Raw genomic sequence first — 25,711 nt, 5'->3', positions numbered from 1 at the left:
TTGTGCCAGAAGGGGCGCGGGGACCCCTTGCTGCCCTGCGAGCAGCTGGGCAGGGTGCACGTGCTGTTCATCGGGCTCGCCACGGGAGCCAGGTGCTGGCACTGGACCGCGCAAATTGCCAACACCTGCCCAGGTGCGTTCTGCTAAAGCATTCGACCCCCGGCCTTACAACTGCTGGCAGTCAGAACTCGCCATGCGGGACAGCTCCGCGCTAGAACCGCCCCCCCCCCCCCCCGCCCCACGGGAGGCAGCGCTGGGGCTCGGGGTGGGGCTGCCGGGATGCTGAGCGGGGTAGGCTCTGGGCGGGGGGGAACTGCGGGCTATGCGAGCGCCAGCCGCGGGCGGGGGGGAGCGGGGCGATCCTCCCCGGCCGTGATTGGCAGCGCGGCGGTGTCCCCTCCCGGCTGGTGCTTCCCCTCCGCCGGCTCCGCGTTGAGGAGGGGCCGGGGCTGCAGCGCCGGCAGCGCGCACGCCGCCGCGCCCCGAGCAGCCCCTGCAGCCCGGCAGCTCCCGCCGCCTTCCTTGGCTGGGGAATTTATTTATTTATTTATTTGCTCGTTTCCTTCCCCCACCCCCCCCCTCCGCATCCTTCCCCTTTCTATCTTTTGGCCGCTTCCCCGTCTCACCCACCCGGCGCCCTCCCCGCGGGCTGCCTCGGCGGGCGCGCAGCGCGGGGCCATGCCGGCGGGGCCGCCGCCGCTGCTGCTGCGAGGCGCCTTCGTCCTCCTCCTCCTTGTCCTCCTGCTGCTCTCCCTCGGCGCCCCGGCCCGGGCAGCCGTCTACACCAACCAGTTCTTGGTGGAGCTGCACAGCGGGGACCAGGCGGAGGCCGAGCGGGTGGCGGCGGATCACGGTTTCGGAGGGGTGCGCAAGGTAAGGGCTGCCCTGAGCCTCTGGGAAGCGGGGATGGAGCCGGGCTGCGTCCTGCAGCTGCACGGCTTCGGGAGTCCGCTTCCCGCAGCCGCTGCACAGCAGTCTCCCGGGAGGGCGTTCGGCACGGACTGGGAGGCGAGGAGTTTCCCACATGCTGGGTAGCTCGGCGCCTTTGGACTTCGCAGCGTAAACATCCTCCAATTGAGCTCCCATCCTGCGGGGCTCGGGAGCGGTGTGGGGCAGAGCTCAGCGGGGGCCGGGCCGCCCGAGAGCTTCCTGAGCACGACTGGAATTGAAACTGCTCCGAGCGCTGAAAATAATTAAAGCTGCATCTCCATGGAGAAGCTCGCACACGATTTAAATGGATGATTTCTTAGGGATTTTGACACATAAGTTTGTGAGGCTGGCAGCTTCCTTCATGTCCCTATTATTCTCGTGGAGAAATAGGACACTGTCAGGGCAGAGAATCCACTTGATGTTAAGCGTGGTATGCAATCAGTGTTCATCACAAATTGATGTAAGTTGGGAAACTTCGAGTTCCATTGGAGGCTGTTTTCTCTCCTGAGGTCCTAGGAAGTACTCGGTAGCTTTGGTGTCATGGAGTCCCTGCCCGGCTCCTGGAGAGCCCTGCTGTGCTAGAAATCTCTCACATTTCAGTAGTAATCAGAGCTCTGAACAGTTTAGGATAGAGTCAGTGGGTCTAATACAGCGCCCTGGTCGGGACAATTCCTGGCAGACTCAAAGCCCAGGCAGTACTTGGTTGGAGGGAAATAGAGCTGTGTGAGCACTACATGTTTGTTTTTTTTTTTCTTTCCCTGGTAGTTATGCAATGAGATCCCGATCCGGCTTCCAAGGAAGCGAATGGGAATTGCATGCTGAACTTGACTAAGTGAAATGATTTAATCCCCTGGTATACCTATGTGTCTGTCCTATGAAGTGAGACTCGCTCCCTCGGGCTGCCTCGTCTCGAATCCAGTGGGAGCTTGTTACAGAAATGAGGACAATGTCATTTTTGCTTTGAACACCACTAATGCGTGCTGCTGATAAGATGCCTTTGTTTTGGGCTTGTCCTGGTGGTGGGGGGGCTGGTCTTCTGCTGCCTTTGGGACAGGAGCTGTTATAGGGATTTGGTGTTGTTACCTGAAACTTCGTAGATAGTGTTGTTTGGTCAACAGTTTTCCCTTGTTATTGCTCCTTGCCTGCACTCCCTTCATCATATTCTATCCTATCTTGGGGGTACCTCTCTGAAGGTACCCTCAGAAGGAGGGAAGGGTACCTTGCTGCGGAGCTGAATTTCTTTTTACGTTAGTTAGATGCCTACAAATGCTGCTGTGACCATGTTAGGAAGAGATGGGGGAGGCTGTAGAATGAAGAAGAGCAGCTTCTGGGCTGTTACAGTTACCTTCCCAGGGCTTGTTAGGATGTGTACCGATTCCACTTGGAAGTCAGTCTTCTAGCTTGTCTTGGTAAGAGCTGGAGGGAGGCCCCCGCAGTACATTGAAGGAGAGGATCTGCTTTCCTGTATGTGTCGCCAAGGGTGCTGTGTCCCATGGATGAGGGAGTCCCAAAGAACAAAGCCCAGCAGAGCTGCGGTTCCTTCTGTGTGTGCTCACAGTGAGGAGGACGTGGCCAAGGCTCTTGTACTGTGCACGTGCTGTCCCAAGAGGCTTTCAGGTTACATCATCCCAGTCCCTGAAAAGCTAGAAAGCCTCCCACCCCGTGCCTACAAATGTGAGAGAAAATAGCACCCTGCTGTCTGCAAGGCAGAGATTTTAGGGAGCAGGAGGAGCTCGTGGAGTTTGGCATTTAGCTGTCTGTGTCAGAGGATAATCCATCAGAGTCTGATGGCAATCTGCAGGGGAAATCTGAACAGGGAGATAGGTGGGCGTCAGTAAAAGCGTGTGCCATCTACACCAGTGTCTCTTCAGTACTGCTGAACAGAAGAGCCTCCTGATCTTTTCTGCTGTCATCAGGCTTATCTAATGTCTCAGCTTACAGTCTGCAGGCCTACTTTAACAGTAATAACAGCAGTGCAAAAAGTTGGACACACACATGTATGTGTATGCAAACAGAGCTGTGAGTGGTAAACTCTGGGGGAAAGTACCATGGGTGGAATGTGCTGTCTACGTTCTTGGAAAATAGGGAAAAAATATGCTGCAAGGAGAAGTGATCTTTCCATGCTTCACGTGTACTGTTTGGACAATACACTGAGTTATTTACTTAAGCCAAATCTGGTTACCCTTACCAATACTGGAGAAATACTGTTGTCTGAAAGCAGTCACCTTTGTTTCACTGCAGGTATTTTCCTGGCGTTAGTAAAGGGCAGACATTTTCTGGATGGATTTAAGATGTGTGTAAGAGGGATTGCTTTTATACTTCTTATATATCACAGATGTGTGTTCCTGTGACTTCATGGGAGCTGCTTTTTAAATATTTTTAGTGCTCGTGGGTTTTTTTCCACTGACACACAAACTGTGTGCAGGTGCTTATTGCAGTTATTTAATAACAAACTTCTGCAGGAATGCAAGGGAGAACATTGCCTTGAAGATTGATGTCATGAACAGTGTGATGTGCTTTCTAATTGGTTCCTTGGCCGTGTTCCCTGCCATCGTTCCAACACTGCTGCAAGACTTCAGGTGGGCTAAAATGCGTGCTTTAAACAAGGTGCCCATTTAATTATTTCAGGAGGGCTTGGTGCTCACATAAACTGCCTGCAATTGTACTTATTTCTGTATATTCCCTATGAAACAAATGCAGTGGTAGAGCATGTTTTTTTAACGTGGTTAGTCTTGCCGTCTTCAAGCAAGCAGGAGTCGTGAGGCAACCCCCTAATAGCTACATCAAGTTAAATTGTGAGAACTATGAAAGGAACAACTTCCTTTTTTCTGTTTGCCTTCTGGCACGCTTACCACCAGAATGCATTTCTTAATGCAGGCTGAAAAAAGCTGCTTTTTGATCTTGCACTTCGGTTCTTATTCCTTTCTATCAAGGGGAGCTGAAAGAAACGTTTGGATAGGTCTCATAACTGAAGATCAGAGCTCAGGCATCTCTTCCATTTCACCAGCAACACTGAGGCAGATCCAATCTACAAAATGCCACCATATCTAAATATTCTGCTGCTGGTAAAATTGAGGTGAAGGGTTTTAAACAGTTGGCGTTGAGTGGCCTCGGGTTTTAAAATAGTGATTCATGGATTTCAGAACATGAGGAATGTTATGTCACCCATAGTTGGGCTGGTTTTTTGGTTTTGTTCTCCTTGATATATTTATTACCTGGTTACTTGCTCTCTCTAAATCTTACAGAAACAAAGGTAAACTGTCACAGTTGTGACTTTCTGTTTTTTGCTTAGGAGTCTGGGCGCTGAGGACCAAGCTTTATGGAGCTGACCTTGAGTTTCTGGGTGAAATGATGGGAGCTTTTGTGTATTTACATGGTGCAAACACCATTTTGTCTAAAGCAAAACTTAACACATAAATAAGCCAGAATTCTTATTTGGACAGCTCAGTTCTTCTGCATCTCATGTGGAAGCAGACATTGCAGCAATGGAACATCCCATGCAGAGAGGAGTCAGGAAGCCTGTCCTCCCCACGCAAGCCCATTGGACTCTGAAGACTTGACGTCAAGCCTCAGACTGCCGTGTTTCCATGCACTAACATGTTTAATAATTAATTAGCTTTGCATTTTATGTTGGCCTAGAGGAAAGGGTGTTTGTTTGCACAAAGTAATCCTTCATTATAGAAACAGAAAAAGCCTTTCTAGAACTAGAAGGTACAGTGTAACTAAGGAAATGTATAAGGAAACTTAGACAAGCAGAAATTTCTTGCAAATACTAATTGTGCAGCTACCAAGATTTCAATAGGTCTCACCATAAAAGAAAATGCTTCAGTTTTCAAGAGTCTGAGCTGATGCGTTCAAGTTAAGGAGGGGGGGAAAGCAATTAACTGCTAGGAAAAGTTTTATCCTGCTGTGGTAAGACATGCTGCTGGGGAATGATGGATAGCTCATTTTTCCAGAAAGACCCTGGAAGAAAGTAATTGTGGAGAGAATATAGCCACCTGGGTCTGGACCCACGTCAGTTCCATGCCTGCGGAGGGCCCTGGCTGGGAACTCCTACTGGCTCCTACTTACACTCTAGAGAAGTGTTAGAGGAATTAATTCAGTTATACTGTGGCATCAGGGAGTTTGCCTCATATGTGAAATAAGCACCATTTTGAAAGAAATATATTTTTTTGTTGTTGCTGTTATAGTCTATTTTGCATTCATCTTGGACATAGGAGCAGCCCCAGTAGCAAACACTTCAGCTGGCTAACTCAGAACAAAAGGTCCCAAGTTACTTTAATGTGCTTGCTCATACATGTGAAAGCTGAACTCTATCCACATAAAGAAAACAGATGCGCATGCACATCCCTCAGTCAGTATCTGCTGAGCTCCTTCCCTATCGGAGACCCAAACCAGCTGCTTGCTGGCAATGAGTGTTCTGTTTGAGGTTTAAAATAATTACCTTGTCAGCTTTCTATAGCATTTATTCTTTGAATGCAAAACAAGGGCAGACTCCCCTGCTATGGATCCATGCTGTAATTGCTCTATTACTGTTTTGAATACATGGTGTAGTTCTGTTTCCTGGCAAGACATGCAAGTTAAACCTTACTTTTACAGATAAGTTTTGTTTTGTTTACTGTGCTACAGCTCAGATGAAAAATGGTTTGCTTGTAAAGCTGCCTGTGTTTTTATTTATTCCATATAGCCTGAACTCGATGGCAAAATTGGATGTGTGATAGAAAACCAGGAAATGCCCCATTAGACTTTTTTTCCCCACTTGTGTTTTTGACCCTGCAGCCCAACTCAGGACGTGCAGTTATTTCTTTTCATTTACATTATAATTAGTTTTACCAGTGGCAAGGAGAAAAATAGAGAAAACGTACAAAGAAGTGAACAGCATTTCCAGATACTGTGCTCACACCAGAACAACGTGGTATGATGCTGCAGTCTAGCTTGAATGAGAAGATGAAAGCTCGTTGCGGTGTGGTAGCAAGGCACCAGGGATGGTTTTCTGCTGCAGGATGCAGCTCTAGGGTCTGAGGGCCTTCAACTGCTGAGGAGCATCAGTGCCTGAAGCCTGGATGCAGCTGGGTGCCTCCTGCTGACGGCTCCCTCCCATCCTCAGGCAAGGAGAGCAGCTCTGGCAGCTCCTGGCTGCCACCAGACCTGAGCCAGCCTCCTGGGGCTGCATGCAGCATTGCATGTAGTGACTTTAGCTCCCCAGCTTGTTTCTCTCCACAGTGGTACATGGAGATCTCAGTGCCACTCATGTAAGGTTTGTGTTCTGCACCAAGAGAGACAGGTGTAGTATATAGAAATAACTCTTACTTTCTTTCCTTTGCTTCAAGCCTGCCACGGGGCTATTTCAGACCTGTGCTGTGGAATTTATAGTTGAGTTATTTTAATATTGGTGCTAGATAAACAAAGACCATTAGCACGGTGTCACTGCCTGTGAATATACCATCCTGCTGGCAGCCTAGCATCTCCTACCTTTTGCCCAGATAGCTTTCCTACGTGACTTTCAGGCTATTTCTGGATGCTACATCGTATGGGTATATTAACTGCCTGTATATGTTGAAGCTCTGTGATCCCATATGCAGTGGCTCTATCCAGGACTCTGTCTGGTGCTGTCATTCCTCTGGGCACGTTTTCCAGATGTTGAGAGCAGTCTGATAGCTGTTCCTCTAAGATGCAGTGTGGATATCTGTGGCTGTTACCTATGCTTAAGTCAAATTTGTCCCCAGTCCCAAACAAAAGGATAACTGCTTTTGTAAAAGAACCCTGTTTTGGATGGCTGTAGTTTGGTATCAGAGCAGATGGACAGATCTTACTGCCATGCGACAACCAGAACCAGATGGTTTCAGTTACTCTGCATGAGGTAGAACATTTTGATTGCAACTTGGGAGCTCACATCAATATCAAACCTCTAGACCAAAATAAATTGTCAGTGCTCTCCCAGCTCAAAGTGCTTCGATTTGAGAACCCGAGGTCTCCCCTGGTGTTCATTTGTTAGCAGGTAAATGGTCCCAGAGACTGACTGTGCTGCTAGGCTGGGTGCCTTCAAGAAGCATGGAGATAACTGTAGGATTCCTGAATTTTTAGATGTTATCTTTTCGAAGAGCCAACTTATGTGAAGGTGGAAGATATCTCTGTGTCCTCACAAAATATGGCAGGCGACAAGATATCATACTCCATGCATTCTTAGAAGACTGCTGTAACAACACTAATGTAGTTAAAATGGGAAGCAGACCCAACTGCAAAGCTGTTGTCATCAATGTAGGAGTGCTAGCATGTTCAACAAATTCCAGATCAGAGCAATAACAGCACAAATTTCATTTAAACTAGAGCTTTTACTAGTAAGGCTGTGGTGATTTAAAAATAAGTAAAATACAACAGGCTTCCTGGAACAGTTATAGTGGTAATGTTGGACATAGCAGCTAAGTGGAAGTTTGCATGCGATCCTTTTCTTCATCCATCTATAGAATTATTCCAGTTAAAATGAATCTGTATGCCTCGTGTGTCAAATGCTTGTAATTAAGCACTTACAAAGAGGCTGCTGAAATATATGTAGGATTTATTTGGTAGATAGTTCTGAGACATGAGCATGTTTGTGGAAATTTCTGTGAGCTGGAAATCAAGCCAAAATGATTAAGAGAAAGATAAATTGTGCCAGCTCCTGTTAAAATACTAGAGCAAGAAAACCATCTTGTGCAGGTCTGGTCTTAGGACAAGTGGCTAATTTCTGTGAGGGCTGCAGTAATGAATGGTTGGACTGTATGGATGTGAAGTTTACCTTTGCCATGCAGTGCTGTCCTAGTCAACAGGAAGTTCTGTTCTTTTTTCTTTTTTTAATTTCTGCTTTTCAAATAGTAAGTCAGGTTTCTACAGGATGCTGGCTGCATCTACAGGATGGTGGCTATAAATATTGCAGCGAGCAGCCTGGTGCTTCCATCTATCACTGGCTTCTGGTGGGAGGAAGTGAAACTGCTTGACTCTTTGTCAAAGACAGGGCTTCTCCAAGTAGCCTAAAGTAGACTGGTGCATCACTCTTGCTATAAATCAGTGAGAGCTCTGTGCTTAGCTCTTGTAAGTTCGTTGAAAAGGTCCTGGGCTGTGCTTTGGGACAGTGAGCTGTGTGAAATTCTGCACAACCACCTTGTGCTTTTCTGCATGATGAAACCTGATATGGATATGAAGTTATAACAGTCACTCTGAGTCTAGTTCCACTGAGCCCTGGCTGTGTTTTCAAGCAGTGTGAGCTTGTACCTGGAATTAGGGAATACAAGCTAGCTCAGCCTCACCATTTATATATGGGGCTGTAAACAGCTCAAATGGATAGCAGTAGCACTACTTTAGTCACTCAAGAAGTGAACAGGGACATAATGTTCTCCATCATGCATTATCTATCTTCTCAAACAATACTTTTGTGTAAATGTTACATCCCTAATTTCTTCGTTCACAGAAATCAAATGGAAAGAGTGACCTCAGTGTTTGCATCAAACCAGTCAGCAAAAGTGCATTACCAGTGCTCACGACTGAACTAGATTATTTGCTTACCTGATGAGTAAAAGGGTACTGTTCTGTGTCACACCTGGTTTCTCCTAGAGTACTCAATGAGATTGTGAAAACTGAGACCCAACAGCTATATATGTACTAATGATGTAGTAGAGAAACAGGCCCTGTTATCAGGGAAGAGTATTCAATATCAAACTAGAGCTAAACAGTTGAAACTATCAGATAAGTAGCTTTAAAAAGAAGGGGGAGAGGAGGAGTGGAGAGGAGAGGATGGGCTATTGTGTATGCTTTCTTGATAACAGAGCATCCTCCTTTCTGCCTATTCATCCTTTATGAAACACAGGTGAAATGAATTGGTGCAAGCCTGAAATGGCTCTATTGCTGAACCCTTCATTCGTTGTTCACTGTGCAGAGCTGAGTACGGCAGAAGCTTCTGCCTAAGGCTTCCAGCTGCATCCAAGATGTGGTGAATTAGCTATAACCTTTACTGGTCCCCACGGGGACCTCGTGCTTTCCCATGTCAGTTAATTTAAAAAATGTCTGTCAGTGAAATTCAGCAATTTAGAAGTTACTCTGAATCAACTGTTATGCATGATTGTCATTTCTGAGTTTGGGTGGAGAAGTGTGATGAACTGGGGCCTTGAAAATATTTGCAGACTAGAGGGGGAAAAAAAAGTAATGATGAAAATCAGTTGTTTACACTGGTTAAATGATGGTTGTGAGTCTGGGCATCATCTGAAGATTGATCTTTACAGCATTTCAGTCTATTGATTTTTGCATTACCATTTAGACCCTAAAACTTCACAGGTGACTGTACTTTCCTTTTAGTTGTAAAACCTTTCCATTTCTCATGCAATTCAGATACAGTTCAGAATGAAGTCCAGGCAGAACTGATACAGGTTTTTTCTGTCTTCTTTCTGATGGGATTAAAATGCTCAATTTCCTTATATAAAATACCTTTTTTCCCTTCTAACTGAAGACATTTTATCCACATTAAATATATTGATAGAGGAAACCAATATTTCAATCTCCAAAAACTGAAGCATGCTTAAATAATTAATTAAAAACCTATATTTTCCATGCCTAACTGATGTAATAAAGAAAGATCAGCACATGCTGGGTTGACCACAATTTCTGTCAGCAATAAACTTTTGTCATCCATCAGTTGGAAGTAACAAATAGTAAGAAGACATTTCATTGTTGACTGAAAGGTCAGTGAGGAAGGGAAAGAGGTGGTGGTGCAATTTGCTTTCCTTTCTCATCATTATTGCTAACATTGGGGCAGATTTGGTTTATCTTTTATTTACCATCAGAAACAGAGCTCTTGAACCCACTCACAGCTGTTAGCCTCCATTGTGAAGTGATGATCATACAGTGACATACTGGAGCTGAGATGAGTTGTATCCAGTTCTTGATGATGTGAGTAATGGATATATTCATCTCTGACATGGTCTTCTATTAACATGGATGAATGTCCATGACTTTCTGCTGCCACAGTCAAGCAACTTCACAAAAGCAAGGAAAACAGCAATGCTCTGAAATGTTACTTTTCCTTGGCTCCACTGAAAATATTTTCTCAAACCTTCCTTGAACTGCTCTTTTCAAACTTAGTACCTTGACTTTTTTTTTCTTTCGTCTTTTAATGGGACAATTTTGTTTTTAACTGCTGACCATCAGCTTTTCTCCCATACAGCATCTATTTTTTTTTCTCCAGAAGTTGATTTTTTTTTTCTGGGAACTGGAAGACTTGTTCATTGTGGTCTAGCAATAGAAACTTCCTTGAGAAGCACTTTCTATCCATCAGCTATTGCTTGACAGCCTCACATTAAACAGACATGGAGAATAAAGGGTTTGTAAAGAAAGAGTTATGAGCCTTCCTTAAGTGTTGGGAAGGGCCAGCATCTTTGCATTAGTACAGTTCACCTCTTCTGTGCTTTCTTGAGTAGTTCTTGTCAGTAGCCACCTTATTTTGGTCTGAGCTGCTTTTATAGCCGTATTTCCTTAGAGTTTGAGTTCATGACTTCGCTTTTAGGCACTGCATTAGCTGAGCACTTGCACACACTTGTCCTACACGCTTTGTGTGGACACTGATTTAAAAATAATGCTGAATAACGCTTTGCTGAAATTCAGAGTGAGTGTCCTTGAGTAGCTGTGTCTTATCCCCTCTCCATCTCTGAGATGCAGATGCCAGTTATTTTTAGCAGGGTTAAGCTATATCTTAATGCCATGTTTCAAATGTAGCAAACTTTATTTCAAGTGCTTTATCTCCCTGTTCTTACAGCTGATGTCACACGGCAACTTGGAGTAACAATAGGAGTCTTTTTGGTTATGTCCTTAAAAGGACAGGGAGTTGTGTTGTAGATTGGAAGAGAGGGAAAACAACTTTAGTTAGTACTAATTGCTGTCAGTATTGATCTACCTTTGTTAGAAATAAGCCATGGTCACTGAAATGTGCAAACTATAACTAAACCATTATTTATAATTTGAGTTTTCTCTATCACGTGCTGATACAAAGAAGAGATTTATCATGTATTATTTAATCATACTAAAATATTTACCAAATATCTGTTGTTAAAGAGATACCTGATATATACATATAGATTTACCCACTAATATGTATTGACAATGGCACTTAGCATTTTGTAGTTTCAGTAGTGCTGTGCAAACATTAATTAAATGAATTCTACCAATAAATAAAATCAGTAAACAAGTACTTATTAGACTATGCTATTTTACATGCAACTGAAACAAGAATATTAACAGCTGTAATTGCCTAAGATTCTCCTAGTATTAGTAGAAACAGAGGATGCCCAGCATCTCAGGGCACTTGCCAGGGCTAAGCTGCAAGGAGTATTTAATTTATAATTGAAAACCATGCCTTGTGAGTCTTAGTTCTGGTTCTGTCCTATAAGTGCCACCATGGGGGGGAAAAAGGAGCCAAGAGGGAATAGGAAAATTAAATGCTCCTAGACAGGATAATCTTGGTGGGGAGGATATTTGAGGTGTGAAAAATTTCACAAAGTATTACCATCTTGGGAGATGCTTTGAAAACACAGCAGGGCCTTGAAAGAGCAGCAGGAGACCCAAAGGCACCTTGTTTCTCCAGTTAGGAGACAACTGTGAATAGCATTAGTCTTGTTAGCCTTTGGTTGTAAAATATAAAAGTAGCAGATCTACTTCTGGGGTACCATCTTTTTTTTTTTTTTCCTGATTTTCTTAAAACATTAACTGTCATGTGTTAAATGAACTAATTAGTTAACAGGGTCAGATACTGACCAGTTTTCTGGCTGTGATGTAATTTATACTGCATGGTTGATCTACTAGCAGGAGCAAGTTAAGGAAGTTAAATTTAAGGACAGATACTTCTCCAAAGAATGTCTGAGTCTAATTTCTGTTTGCTTTTCTGGGTATGGGTTTTTTGTTTAGTGTAGCTTTTGCTTGTTTTGTTGGTACTCTTCTTCTCACATGATCCTCAACATCTGTGTTTGAGGACATGATGATGATTACTTAGCCTTCACTTAAGGCTTTCAATCCAACAGTAACAATCACCAACTCCAGGTAACGATGGTCTGCATCAATCCATATGGTCCAATGTGAGTGCTGGTGTATAAGCAAGGACATTCATCTGTAAATCCAAGAAGTATCCTGCTTTGGCTGTATTCAGCAATGCACGTGATAGAATCAATAATGTGTTCTGTGGTTAATGGGGAGTAACAGATAAAACTCTAAAATGCACAGATCCATTCATCTAAAGTAAAATGTCTCTTTTAAAAGCCTGAAATGGCTTGTACAATTCACTGATAAAACTCACAGCAAATCCACAACCTTGTTGCTGATGACTTACATGACTGTTGCAGGCTTTCAGGATAAAGCTCTTCAGTGACAAACTTAAGTGATGTGAGCACAATAAAACATAAAAGCTTAGAGTCATTCAATTGTAAATCAAATTCCAAACATTGTGAACTTGAGACCAAACCAATGGGGCAGTTTCTTGCAAGCGCTTGCAAGCACTGTGTGTGATAGCAACAGTAAGAACAATACTAATGAGAAATTGAGAATTATACTTCTGATATCAGAATTGACCTACCCTGAATATGGATAGATGTGCTCTTTTTACAGGCTCTGGAGCAAAAAAAAGATGCTCCTGGGGCACGGCTCTGCTCATCTAGCATGGTCACCTAAAATAGGTCAGATGAATCATGCTCTGAAAGTGCCTTTTTTTTTCTTTGTGGTGAATTGTATAGGGAGCTCACATAAATTCTGAATTTCACATGGACAGACTGGACATGTAAGCATAATTCTAGTCAGTCAGAAACCGGTCCCATTTCTTCCATTGATTTTCTGTGTTTACCTTTGGTATTTACCTTAATCTTGTGCTTGCTATATTCAAAAGGGGCTAGAAAAAGCCTTATAAAATGTAATACTATTCAGCAGAGTCTTTGGATATCACATCTGCATTTATAATGTCTCTAGAGGAAAGAACATTTCAGGAACCATTGGAAACTATTATTGGTGGCTCCAGAAAGACTTAATACAACTTTTAAGCAGCGTTACTATGTTCTTAAAGATAACCAATATTCTGGGAATAACATATAATATGCATGGGAACAAGGATATAATATTTCCATTGACTTCTGGAAAAAGGAAGAACAGACCAATGATCTCGACGAAGTAGCCACAATCCTTTTTTATTACTGCTTGTTGATTGGAAGAACGTACAACAGAGGTAAGAATATATGTAAGTAGCTAAGCCAGGCACTTCTGAATTAGTCAGTAGAAGAAATTCTGAACAGTGTGAATCTCAGCTGACTTCTCAGGCATCGTCTTGTGTATAACGGATGTTTTAATGAGATTTACATTTTGGAAGCATTAAAGCTCCACCTGCCAAATTTGCCAAGATAAATAGGGTTAGGTTTGATTATTACTTGGATGGAGACAACTGACTAACATGTAGCACAGTAAGTACAGTGGGCCAGGAAGACCAAGTCAGAACATTCAACCCTGGGGCCTGGTTGCTGCAGCCTTCAAGGCTGTTTGGAGCTTGTGTGGATTCTACCTGACCTCCTTTGGCTGAGGCTTTTGAGTAATTATAATGAACTAATGAGAAAGTGTACAATCCTTGCCTGGGGCCTTGGGCACACCATGGACTGCACTTCATGTTGAGCAAGCTCTGGCAAAGCTTTATCCCTATGTGCTATTCCACACTTCTCTACCACCATTTGAATTAATCCGTACTTTGAATTATTCGTCCTTTGTTCTGTTCTATTTCTATGCCTCGAGCTGCCTGAGTTTCTAGCTGGCTCTACTTGTATGTGGTCCTCGTCGCTATAGTGAGTGAGTGCCTTTGACTTCAGATTTGGCTCCCATCTGTATATTTAAAAGTAAAACGATTTCTAATGCTAATCAGAGTGAGGGAAAATGAGAGAAAGAGTTTTAAAAATTCATATTGAATATTTATAAGCATCCTCGGTGCATTTGGTGAAGCTAGGATGAAAAGGTTTCTAAAAGGTTTCTAATTTCTGCTGTGAGGCACTTCGTTGTGCTTCAGCTATAATGGCAACTGAAGGAGCAGGGCCTGAGGGGCCCAGGAAGGCTCCAAACACATTTTCTTGTGCCAGGTCTGGGTTATAGAGCAGTATTGGGATGAATTGAGCAGTAATGGGATGAAAACTCACCTGTGGAGAACTGTGGCCCCTTTTAAAGGCAGGAGCTGTGCTTAGGCTAGTTGAGGAGAGATGCTTCGTGTTAGTATGCTTTACTTTTTTTAATTGAGGGCAGATAGTTGGTTTTTTTCCTCAGAGCAGATAAAAGGTTTCTTCAGCATCAGTCTTGGTTTGTACCCATATGTACCAGCCCCATGTTTGTGCTCAAGGAGCCTCAAAGAAGAGACTTGGGAGAGGAGTCATAGCAATAGGTTCAAGTAATCTGTTATTTACTATTTTAGAATAATTTAGTATAGGGGAAGAATCTCTGGAAATGAGACACAAAACCCAGAGGAGTTCTTCAGGGATGCTGTGTTAAAGGGTACAGTAGGACAGAGACTGCACATGAAGCCTAGGCAGAGAGAAGACCCCTTTGAACAGGACAGAGCTATCCTGTCTGTTCTTGCTTGCTGTGTGTGCCATAATTTGCTCGTGAGACATATGGGAAATAGAGCCCTGAAGCAAGTCAGTGCCATCTGATGGGAAAGATAAGCCTGGGAACTAAGGTTCCTCTTTGGGTTTGCATTGCATTTGTCACTTCTTAAATCTAGAGACAGGCTGTGAGTACTGGAAATCACTGTGTCAAGGTAAAATAGTGATCCCGCTGATGGCTTTAGTCAATATTTTGTTAGTGTTTATTGGTGCTTTATAATACATTTGCTGCAAACATAAACTCCTGGCTAGATTGTACCTTTTTTCCCCGCCGTTGTGTCTCTCCGAGGTGGAACAGACGCTACTGGTTTAGGTAAGGGACACAGCTGGAGTTTAGTCTTTCCGTGGCTTCTTTTCTTTAAACTGCTGCACTGCTGTGAGCTGATCTTGATGTCCTGTGCTTTTAGACAGACAAAATTAGATCTGATGCCACTGTGCATTTTCCAATACAAGACTGACAAGGAAATGCACCTGGACCTTCTCTGTCAAGCAGACAAAGTGGGATGGACATCCACTCCAAGGGAGCTGCTTGCTACCCTGATCTGTGCCTGTGGGGAAGAGGGTATCCTATGACTGCTTTTCCTTCTTGGAGCAGATCTGCTGCTGGAGGCTCAGCAGTGTACTGTGCCTTTTGTTTCCCTTTTGTCTCTTTCTCTATTGCGTGGTACATCACCTGAGTCCTCATTAGGAGCAGTTGTTTGCTGACAGGCTGTAACAGAGTTCAGCAGCCCAGAAGCAATGCAAGCAGGGTAGAATCCTAGATGCCTATTTGCAGCCCCTTTTCTTGAGGGCTGCATCTAGGACAGCACGAAGTAAATTTCCTGCATGAGAAAGATTGCATATGAAAGGAGGGGAGTGCAGGAAGACTGCGGACCACGAGTTTATCTTATTTTTATTTCAGTACTAATTGCACCTGTACTGCTCTGTTGCAGCAGTAATCTGATAAAAGCAGAGATCCTAGCCATTTCCCTTTCTAGATAAGCCTCTTCCATTTAAAGAGTTATTTTCTTTGCTCCACTTAGTTGAACACTGAAACTTCCAAAGTAATTTTCTGGTCCTCATTCTTTTCTGGAAGGAGGTAAAGTACTTCATGAGGGCAGTTGCAAAGCTGAAGAAAAGGTTGGCACAGATTGACAGATAAGGGCTTGCTCTCCTTGCTATGTTCAATTAGTGATTCTGTTTTTGCTTGTGTCTTTTTCACCAGTAATTTTATACAGGTCATTACGTTACACAGTTCTTGAATTTCTCAGTGTCTGTTTTATTTATGCATCAAGGCAATAGTAGGCCTATTTCTTATTGCTCTTAATGATCCTTCTTACTTGAAAATTAAAGTGCTTTCCAGTAATTAGTAATCTTACATAATTGCTAGTTTTTGAGTGAGGGCAGGAAGCTTTGTTTCCTTCTTACAAAAAGAGCCACAAGTTTGAGTGAATTATTCACCCATGTTTTGTGCACAGTCTGCTGCTGAAATAGGATTCTACTCCAATTCAGTTCCAGCTTTACAGTGAACGTATTACAGAGTAAGCTACTGCTGGTGGATCTTCAGGGCTTGTGGTGCATGTGAGCCCTTTGGTTTTCATTTCACATTGTTACGTGCAGTATTTATGCAGTCATGCTGAACTCCAAAGCAGAATTGAGCTCCCAGAGAACCTAATGGCAGGAAAAGAAACCCCAGCTATCAAGTTCCAGCATCCTGGCATTTGGAGTTTTGAGTCAGTCACAGGATTCTGTTGAACGTGAAACACTTCAGTGGCTGCTTGCTTTATTCATGGATTTCATTGCAAAACCCTCATCAATGCATGCACCTTCTTAGGCACTTTGCTGGCATCTGACTTTCCCTGCCTCCCTATATTTTAAAGATTTACTGAAGAGTTTAGATTCTTCCTGCACATTGCTATTTTTGCTGTTATTCACAACTCATGGTGTTTGATCATGCCATGTTTCAGTTCTTGCCTAGCTTAGCCCCCTTCTTGTCTGTCCACCCACAGCTTCACTGAAGGAGTACAAAAACTGCCAACTGTGAAACAACTGAGTTTCCTGAAGATTACTTGGATATTTATTAGAGTGGTGAGGCCCTGGCCTCCCTGGAGGTGCCCCAGGCCAGGTTGGATGGGCCCTGGGAAGCCTGAGCTGGTGAGAGGCAGCCAGCCCATGGCAGGGGTTGGGGCTGGGTGGTTTTTGAGGTCACTTCCAACCCAAGCTATTCTATGGTCTATGGAAGGAGCAGAATAATCAGTTAAGTGCTTCAAGACTACCTGTGATTTTGTCCGTGGATCTGGTTGCTTCCATGTGATACTGTTATTGCTTTCCCGTGTGGTTATACTTTAATACACTGACTATAAAGTTTTACTGTATGGTATATTTCCTCATTCTAGTTGGTACTAATCCTACACCAAAAATGAATGAGTACGTGTCATGTATCTTCACTATCCTTCCAGATATCTCCAATATTGCTGAGAGTCTTCCTTAATGGAAGAACATAGAGATCGATATTTGCCTGGAATGGATTTGAGTGTTCGATACTGAGACAGGAAGAAGGAAAGCAGCCTGGTTTCACTGAGAGAGTTAGAGGGGAAATTGGGCCACAGCTTCTGATGGATGTTAATGGTTAGCACAGCTAGTTGTATTTCAAGCTGTAACTGATCTGGCTACTTAGATTTGCTTTTTTTTCTGCTTATTTTTGGGGTGTTATATATCCTATGTGAAAGAAGAGCCATTTTCTCAAGAGCCGGATCCGTTGACAAACTCTGCATCATAAAATCAACTTATTATCCATTTTGTGAAGTTACCAGATCTAAACTTTCAAAACATGAAATGTGAATCCGTTTATTAAAAAATTAGCTAAGACTGAACAGAATTGGAGCCTTAAGAGGCACAGCTATGAGGGAGGACTTCTGTGGCCACTGATGTGAGCCTTTTGTAGTCTTGTTTCTCCTTCAGATTCAGCTGTGTTGTTCTGCACGTGTGTATGAAGCTGATACAAGATATTCTGGTTATTTGCCCAGAAAAGCTCTTCAGACAGAGCTGAGACTCAGCTCCAAGGGACCACAATGATTTTGATGAAATCTGCTTAACCTGCAGTTAGAAGGAGGTCTTTGTATCAGAACAGAATGCTTTGAATTTTTTTTCTTAAAGTTCCTTTGCATTATTGTATCACACACAGTGGGATTTTAAAAGTAAAAATGGATCGCTTTGATTTCATTGACACAGACTGTTTGAAATAGCTTAAAAAGAAGACTTTGCAGGAAAAAAAAAAGTTAAATCTCAGTCATTTTTGAAATGTGACCAAATTTTAAACTTTCAGAATTCCCTGAGAAACTTACATTCCCACATTACTCCACACAAATGCCAAAATACATTTGCAGAACTGCAACAGATACTGTGATAAATGTAATGAAACAGGAAATACTGTCATAGCAGGAAAACTATATCTGTGAATTGCATGTACCCGTATACAGGTATGGAGTCTCATTTATGACGACAGGATCCTGCTGCCCTTATTCATCCCAGGATCTGGCAGTTATGGTATGCATTCTAATGACTTGGAAAGGCACTTGTGTAGCACCTTACCGTTGGAGGATGGTCTGTAGTAGTTTCAAATCATTTGCAGTTTATTTTGTTCTTTTACTCCATCCTTTCAGGAAGTAGGAGGTTGCCCTTCAGAAATATTGGTGCTGGTAACCTTAAACTGAAAGTGAAAATAATACCAAGTGTGCATACAAGTTATACACTGTAAAACTGCAGCAAATAACTTTAATGCTGCTGGGCATACCTTTCAAAAGTAACTTGGAAGTGATGTTCTCAAGAGAGATTTGGGCATTGTGTAATTCCTCACAAGTCTCGTTTTGTAGACTCCTGAGTCACCTCACAGGTAGCATTTTCCATGACATCCTTACTAGTGGCTGGTAACTCTGTGTTTTTCTCTCTTTTCCTCAGCTCCCTTTTCTAGATACTGGTTACTACTTCTATCACAATGGCATTGCCAAGGCCAGAAGACGACGAAGTTTTCAACATAAGCTTCATCTGGAAAAGGATTCCAGGGTAAGTGTTTTTACATCATTTGTATCTGTCACAGGTTGTTGTGCTTTATTTTTTGAAGTCTACAGGCTGGCAATAGCACATTCTTTGTTTTCGTCTGAGTTGTAACACCAGAATAATACTGGGCTGGAATGGGGCCAGTGACACAAAAAGTACACTTGCTGCCCAAGTAAAGTAGATAAGCTTGAGGAGTGATATCATGACAGCAAATAGATTAATTTTTAATCCTTCAGTAGGCTTTAAACTCTGTGCTGCAAGCAAAAAAAGAGGAGAGAATAATTTTATCCAGATAATTTTATTGCCAGATATTATATGTTATTGGAACACTTAAGAAAATGAAAAAATGAATAGAAAAAAGAGAAAAGGTTACATAAGATTGTAATTATTGTGACACCACAGGAGGCAAGATCTGATGAATTCCCAAAGTAATTTTCCCACTTTTGCAGAAGTTTCAAGTGGTTCTTCGCCCACGTCTAACAGGGATGTGTGTGGCCAGTCCTGGGCCTGCTGATGCTCACTGCAGCCTCAGCCTCAGGCTGAGCGCTCCTGTACTTGTTCCAGACTGGCAATTGGATGTGCTACCTCTAGACTTAGTGTGTCTAAGAAAGTATTAAAAAGAGCTTAAATTAGTCTATTTTCTCTTTCAGAAATGCTTTCTTTTGCAGTCTTCCAATATTTGTGGTCTCTAGACTCTTAGTTGGTTTCTGTCGCATGCACTGAAATCTCATTTTTGCTGATCTGATTAATGTTTATAAGTATCCAAAGGGAGGTGAGAGGCAAATGTATGAGGTCAGGCTCTTGGTGGTGTGTAGCAATAGGACAAGGAGTAATGGCCTAAAACAGAACTTAGGAAGTTCCATACAAACGTGCAGAAGTTCTTTATGATAAGGGTGCCAGAGCACTGCAACAGGCTGCCTAGAGAGGTGGTGGAATCCCCTTCTCTGGAGGTACTCAAGGCCCACCTGGATGCCTACCTGTGTGACATGTTGTAAGGAACTGCTTTAGCAGTGGGTTGGGCTCAATGATCTCTTGAGGTCCCTTCCAGCCCCTGCAATTCTGTGATTCTGTAATTCTTTCTGGTGCTGCAGACCAAAGGCTTTGCTCTCCTTGGTTTCAGTGAATAAAGCCCTGTATTAAAATAATCTGGACTATTTCCTCTATGAGGAAAAGAATGATCCTAGGTGTGCCCCAGCCTTGTGGGTTGCACTAGGAGATGGAAGTGGAATAGAAGGACTATTTCATTTCCATAAGCGGTAGGACAGTCTCTCATCTAGCCCTGTTAGGTAATCTTTGAGTTCTAATGATACCGTATAGGTTGGTTGGTTTTTGAGTTTGAGAGCGCTTAAAATCGTTACTTTTATTTTCATCCTTTCTTTTGTATGTGGAATTCTGGGAAATCATTAAAATTCTTGTCATTTTTGTGCGTAAGTGGAAGCATCAGTTGTGTTGACAGTCCTTAATTTCAAACTCCAAAAATAGTTTCTGAGTTTAACGGCAGTTTTCTGGACCATTTATACTGAATTTTGTTTAGCAACAGATGTCAGCACTGTCATGGTTAATATGTTAACACATGAAGCCAAAAATAAAATGTTCCTGTGGTTGGGCTAGCAAGGAAGCAAACTGACTGCTTCCACCACACAGCTTTCCAAATCTCTTGGGAACCACTGTGGCAAATGACATAGTTGCTCAGCCCTACTCAAATTCTGTGAGATAGTGGGCTGCAGTTGTTCTGTATCCTTTTCACTTTTAAAGAGATTACGATTCCTCACTAATCTTAATTATTAGTTGAAAAACAGCACAGATGTTCACTCAATTAATTAATGTTCTTTAATCAAGGAAGTCCCTTGAGGAACCATGTCAGTTTTTCAAGAGTCTGGAGAGATAGATGGCAGAGCACTATGCAAGCAGGTTACTGCATCATCTTCATGCTCTACTTGACTTTTGAAAAGCTTCAAAAAGCTTTTATGCATAAAATTTACTGTATGTTTTTACCAAAGTAATTTGGAGATATGCTAAACATACAGAGCCTTCTCATGATAAAAGTCATTGCTGTCCAGAGGGCAGGAGTGGAATGTTATTAAGATAACTTCCTAGAAGAGATCCAATATTTATTTGGAGGAGCAGCCTCAAATATGATTAATTTGACATTATTTTATAGAACAGTATCGCTGAGGCCTGAAGCAGTACTGGCAGCAGGTGAAGGCGTGCATAATGATGCCACATGAGGTTTGTTCAGAAACCCCTCTTTTGTAATCAGTTGCAAATTTCCATAATTTCCAGGTGCACCTGTATTTTGTTATTTTTCCTTATGTGCCTTTGAGACCAAATAGATTATGGGAAACAAACAACAAAAAAAAAGGCCTCTCTAATATTTTGCCATGTTAAAACTGAGCTTTTAATGACACAAGGCACAGTGGAAAGATATCCAGTACTCACAGTGAGAAATTGCATTTTCATCTGCCTTTATTTATTAATGGTTTCAGCTGTAATTTGTCAGACCAAAAGATTAGCCATTAAGCTTGGTTTGCTTTGGGAAACTTCACTTAAGATTCTGCTGTTCTTTGCCCCGAAGGCTTCAAGTAGCAGGGTGGTCCTTGCAATGATCTGTGATCGTGGGCAACTGGGAAGTAGAAACAGCAGGGGATAAGGGCCAGGAGTGACATAAAGCCTAGGAGGAGCCAGAGTAGGATGGGACCAGACATCAGCATGAAGGTGAGGACAGAATGATTGGGACAGGCTGGAGCAAGAGCACTTTCCTGCTCCACCGCAACTAAAAGAAAGCCATGAGATTTCCTTCATTTTAATTTTCAAAACAGATTTGGATTCTTGGCTCCTATAGAGAGCCTAAGGTGGATTATTAATACATGTTTTGAAAAGTGACCACAAAAGTAAAAGGAAAGGAAAAATACACAATAAAATAGTTACCTTTTAGAGCTATACTTCTGTATTTTTGCTGTTGTTAGGTATTTTCTGTTAGTAAATAATCTTCCACTGAAGGAGCAAGAGTTGAAACACAGTTTGTTCTAAGACTATTTTGCTTTCTTTCAAGTTTTAGATAAAACCATTTTCCTCCCACACAGTCTCTGCTGTCAGACAGCTGCCAAGATTAATTCCAGTCCAGAAAGAGGCTTTAATGTACAGAGCAGAGCCATTTACTGATATCTATATGCGAGTGCATCTGTGTTGGTGTTAGGGGAATTAATACATATGTGTGGAGGGGGGAGGAGGTGAAAAGGGAATCTTTCACTGAGAGTGAGTTTGGCACTAACACGATGAGTTCTTTGGTTATAAATATCTCGGTGATGGCAATTATTAAGTCTTCTGAAAGGGATTAGAATGGGGAACTCTGATGTGCATGGTGGTACAGCAGTCTAGGGAGAGCTTCAGGATGTCATCCCTGGATGCCCAGGGTTACCAGTTCTGTCATGAGATAAGGGAAGAAAAGGAGGCTATACATGCAGAAGATCTAAGCTTCTAACAAAACAAATCACCGTTGTCCATATTCTTCCTCACCTCAGATACCTCCCATGCCCCCTTAATGTGACTGGCTTTTGATTGGACCCTTGCCTCAGGTGCAATGACAATAACTGGGTGCTGCCCTAGGCTTTACCTTCGCCAATCTCATCAACCTTTGTCAGTTCTCTCATTGTCTTGCCATCTTTTAACTTATTTTCCCTTCCTCTTCCCTCTGGTTTTCAGCATGCAGGGACATGTGATCTGAGCCCCTAGCTCCCTCACTGCCCCACTGCTTGCTGTATGAGGGCAGAAGTGCCTTCTCACAGTCACCTTGGACTGGGAGAAAGGGCTGGCAGCTTGGGGACAGCCACTGCTGCTTAGCAGGCAGCAGCCCTCAGCAGTGGCTGTGTAGCATAAGTCAATTTTCTGTACCCTTTCTAGCAGCATTAATGAGAGGCTTGAGATTAGTTAGAGGGAGCTTTTTATCCTACTTCCTTTGCCAGCAGATCTACTCCTTTGTAGAAGTAAAAAACATTCCCAGTGAGATCAGGAGAAGCTATTTTTCCCCAATTCTCCAGCTAGTGTAGATCAAGGTGACTTGGGGCCTTGGGGGCCAAAAGCCATTGGTCTGTAGCTTTCCTTGTGGATTTGGTCAGATCTCTCTAACTGCTGATGAAGGTTTAACTTGTTTCTCCAGCCTTCTGTACTGGTGACGGGCAGTTCTGTTCCTGAAACATAGCAATAGGCGTATTTTTGTTATTTCTCTGAAAATGGCAAAATTTGACATATTCAGTCTTGCTCCATGCCCCACATCTTGATTACCTGACTTTCTGTCCAGTGATGATTATTTTCTTTCCCTGCTAAGCTGATCAAAACTTGGGAGGTTTCCTGAGGTGCTTTGTCATTCTGAGAAGAAAGCTGGCTCGCTTCCAGAAGCAGAGGAGCAGCCATACCAAAATCCATCCCATAGAAAGGGTCAGCACTCAACCTGTGCACTGCAGCCCTCCTGCTGCTGGCTCTTTTTGCCCTCACAAGGATTAGTTTCCTTGCACTTTACCACAGCAGTGGCACCAGATCTGTCCAAAACGTTCAACTTCTCCACAGAGAAGCATTATATAAAGTGAACGTAGTCCCAAGACTTGCTTCCCCATCTCAAAGCGATGGGGGAGGCATCAGGTCTCTCAGCCACATGGGGAGGTATGGATGAGTGCATGAGGATAGATGGGGGAAAATGGTAGGATAAAAAGCTATTTACGTTTTCAACTTATGTAAATTTGTGCTGCTGCTGGTAGAGATTATAGAATTCCCAGAGAAGGCTCTTTGGAGTCTTGCCCTAATACACGATATGCTTAGGCTGGCATGCTGGTAGGATTACACCTGAGAAAAGTTTGGAGTAGCTGTCAATTTTATGAGACTGTTGGGCAGTATTACACAAACACTGGTGTTATACTTTTGGAAGGAAATGGAACATTAAGTAATAAAAGCTCTGTTTAAGTACCTGTAGTAAATATTGAACAACCAAGGAAAACTCATTAGAGAAAATGTCTTCTTTCCAATACTGAAACAAAACCAACTAGCCTCAAACCTGCACTCTGTTAAAACTGCTTTGCTCGTTGGATCACCAAACAAGAACTGGAGACATCACTGTCGTAAGTCATCCTGAAAAAGAAGTATGTTGTGCTGAAAATGGACAGTCTTCTAGGAATGGGTCACTGTCTTATTTGTTTGAGGAGTAAGCTGTCTTGCACTTTATCCAGTGTTTGTGAGGAAGGGTTTCCATAGATCCCTGTGATTGCTTTCTGAGAGCTGCCTCTGAGAGGCTCCTATCTCCATCTGTCCCTGGTCTTTATAAACTCTGTATGTGCCCAAAGAGAGGTTGGTGAAAATGGACAGCAGAAGGTCCTGCTCAGCTGTTTGGCATAGCTGACCAACAGTGCCTCCAGCTTTAAAGCACGTGGCTGCTCTTTAATTGAGGCATCACAGCTATTGCATAGGAGTCTGCTTCTATAACAAGAATAAAAAGAACTCTGATATAAAAATAAAGAGGCCTCGAGTAACTCAGGTTCTTAATCTGTCGCTTAGGTTGAAGGAAGCATGCTGAGCAGGTGCTGAAGGATTTCCTAGTTTCCAAGCTTGATTTCCAAATGTTATGTGCTGTGTTGCTGGCTTGTTTATTTAGACTGCAAATTGTATTGTAAAGTAAAATATCACAGCACTATGGAGCGTAGAAAATCAAGTATTTTGAGCAATTTGCTAGTGGAGAGAATACTGTTATATCCAGCAGAATGTAAAAGCTAGGCTGAATTGATCTATTACTTTGTGGCTAGAAATACAACTAGAGGGGGAAGCAAAAAGCAATCCAGCAACATCAACACTTAAGAATGCTAGAAATCTTGTATAGCTATATGTTACCTATAAAAGGACCATTAGCTCCACATAATAAAATAACAGGCTATCAAAATGACATTGAAGTCAAATGTGTGTGGTTTTTATGGAAATACTATGTAACTAAAACTACAGAGTAAGCTAGAACATTAGAAAACATAAGTGGATGTGCTGCAAGGTAATTGACTGTGAAGACAATGCACTATGCGGGTTCATATGGAGTTTTCTGAAGATAAAAGCAGCAGTGCAGTGCCATCGTGGGGCTGTGGTTTGAGGGAAGGTTGGGCGGTGATCCTAATGGGCTAAGGCCCTGGAAGGGACTGTTGGCATTGCATTGCTTCCAGGCATGTCATTGTCATGGTTCAAGGTGATGCTTGGGATAAGGTGGGATAGGGCAGTAGGATGGAGTTTATTCTCCCAAAATATTTGTAGCTATGTGAAAGTACAGTAATTTCATGAATAACTGTTGAGACAGCTGACCTCATTCAGCCTCTGCTCTGCTGCCTCTAAATTGCTGAGTTGGCATTAGTTACATCTCTGCTTTATTGTTAAGCTCTGTTCTCTTGATGGCAGCCTCATGCTCCAGTCTCCCTCTGCTTTTTCTGTCTACCTCTTGTTTCCTGTCTTGAGAACAGAGCCTGTGTTGCAGAGCAGGCATTGCCGCTGTTATTTGCCTGTGCAGTTTACAGCATTGACTCTTTGAGCTCTGTTTAATATTACCATGCAAGCAGTGGCAGTGGTGAGAATATATGCTCTGTGCTGGTGGGATGAAGGCAGAAACTGTAGGGGTGCAAAAGCATGCTCTCTCCCTTCCCAAGTCACCAGTGTTTGAGTTATGGCAGGACCCAGCCTGCCACATCCAAACCCATCGTCAGAGTTAGCTTTGCCTTAGGTTTAGAAAGCTGCTGTACTGTTCAGTTATACATTCTTGTTTTAAAGATGAATTCATACTGTGCTAAAATAAGTTCCTCAGAAACAGTGCAAGGCATTTAACCATCTATTTTCTTTAGGCAAATCCCTAAGTCGAAAAGAAAATCAGATGTGCTGGTGCATGGAAAGTTGTATTTGAGTTAAACACTTTTAAAAGATTAGAAATATATTAGTTGGCATATACATTGGGAAGTCTATAGTGTTAATTAATATTATTGTACCATTGATTGTATAGAATGCTCGTGTATTTTAGACTGTGCCATGGTAGAGTTAGAATGGGACAAAATGGATTTCTAACAGTTCATTTTGATTCTTTGTTGACTTCAGAAAGTCAGCTGTTA

At 42.7% G+C, this 25,711-nt stretch overlaps 1 protein-coding gene across 3 annotated transcripts in view; it reads left to right on the top strand.

The window, feature by feature from the left end:
• Positions 1 to 423: 423 nt before the first annotated feature.
• PCSK2 (proprotein convertase subtilisin/kexin type 2) overlaps positions 424 to 25,711 on the top strand; it is a 97,391-nt gene continuing 72,103 nt past the window's right edge. Inside the window, exons 1-3 of one of the 3 annotated variants that reach the window (XM_046939646.1) lie at positions 754 to 873; positions 3,393 to 3,509; positions 18,498 to 18,602. Coding sequence is in view for 2 of the 3 variants with exons in the window: in XM_004940214.5 (XP_004940271.2) it covers positions 679 to 873; positions 18,498 to 18,602 (300 nt within the window). In the remaining variant the exon portion in view is untranslated. Of the gene's footprint in view, positions 874 to 3,392; positions 3,510 to 14,360; positions 18,087 to 18,497; positions 18,603 to 25,711 lie in introns of those variants that run through there. The other 2 variants (XM_004940214.5, XM_040697849.2) reach the window with 2 other exon arrangements.

This window comes from Gallus gallus, chromosome 3 (assembly GCF_016699485.2).
Source record: "Gallus gallus isolate bGalGal1 chromosome 3, bGalGal1.mat.broiler.GRCg7b, whole genome shotgun sequence".
In the NCBI taxonomy this organism is placed as follows: Eukaryota; Metazoa; Chordata; class Aves; order Galliformes; family Phasianidae; genus Gallus; species Gallus gallus.
The sequence above is the reverse complement of the archived record's forward strand: the minus strand, read 5'-3'. Positions and strand labels throughout refer to the sequence as shown.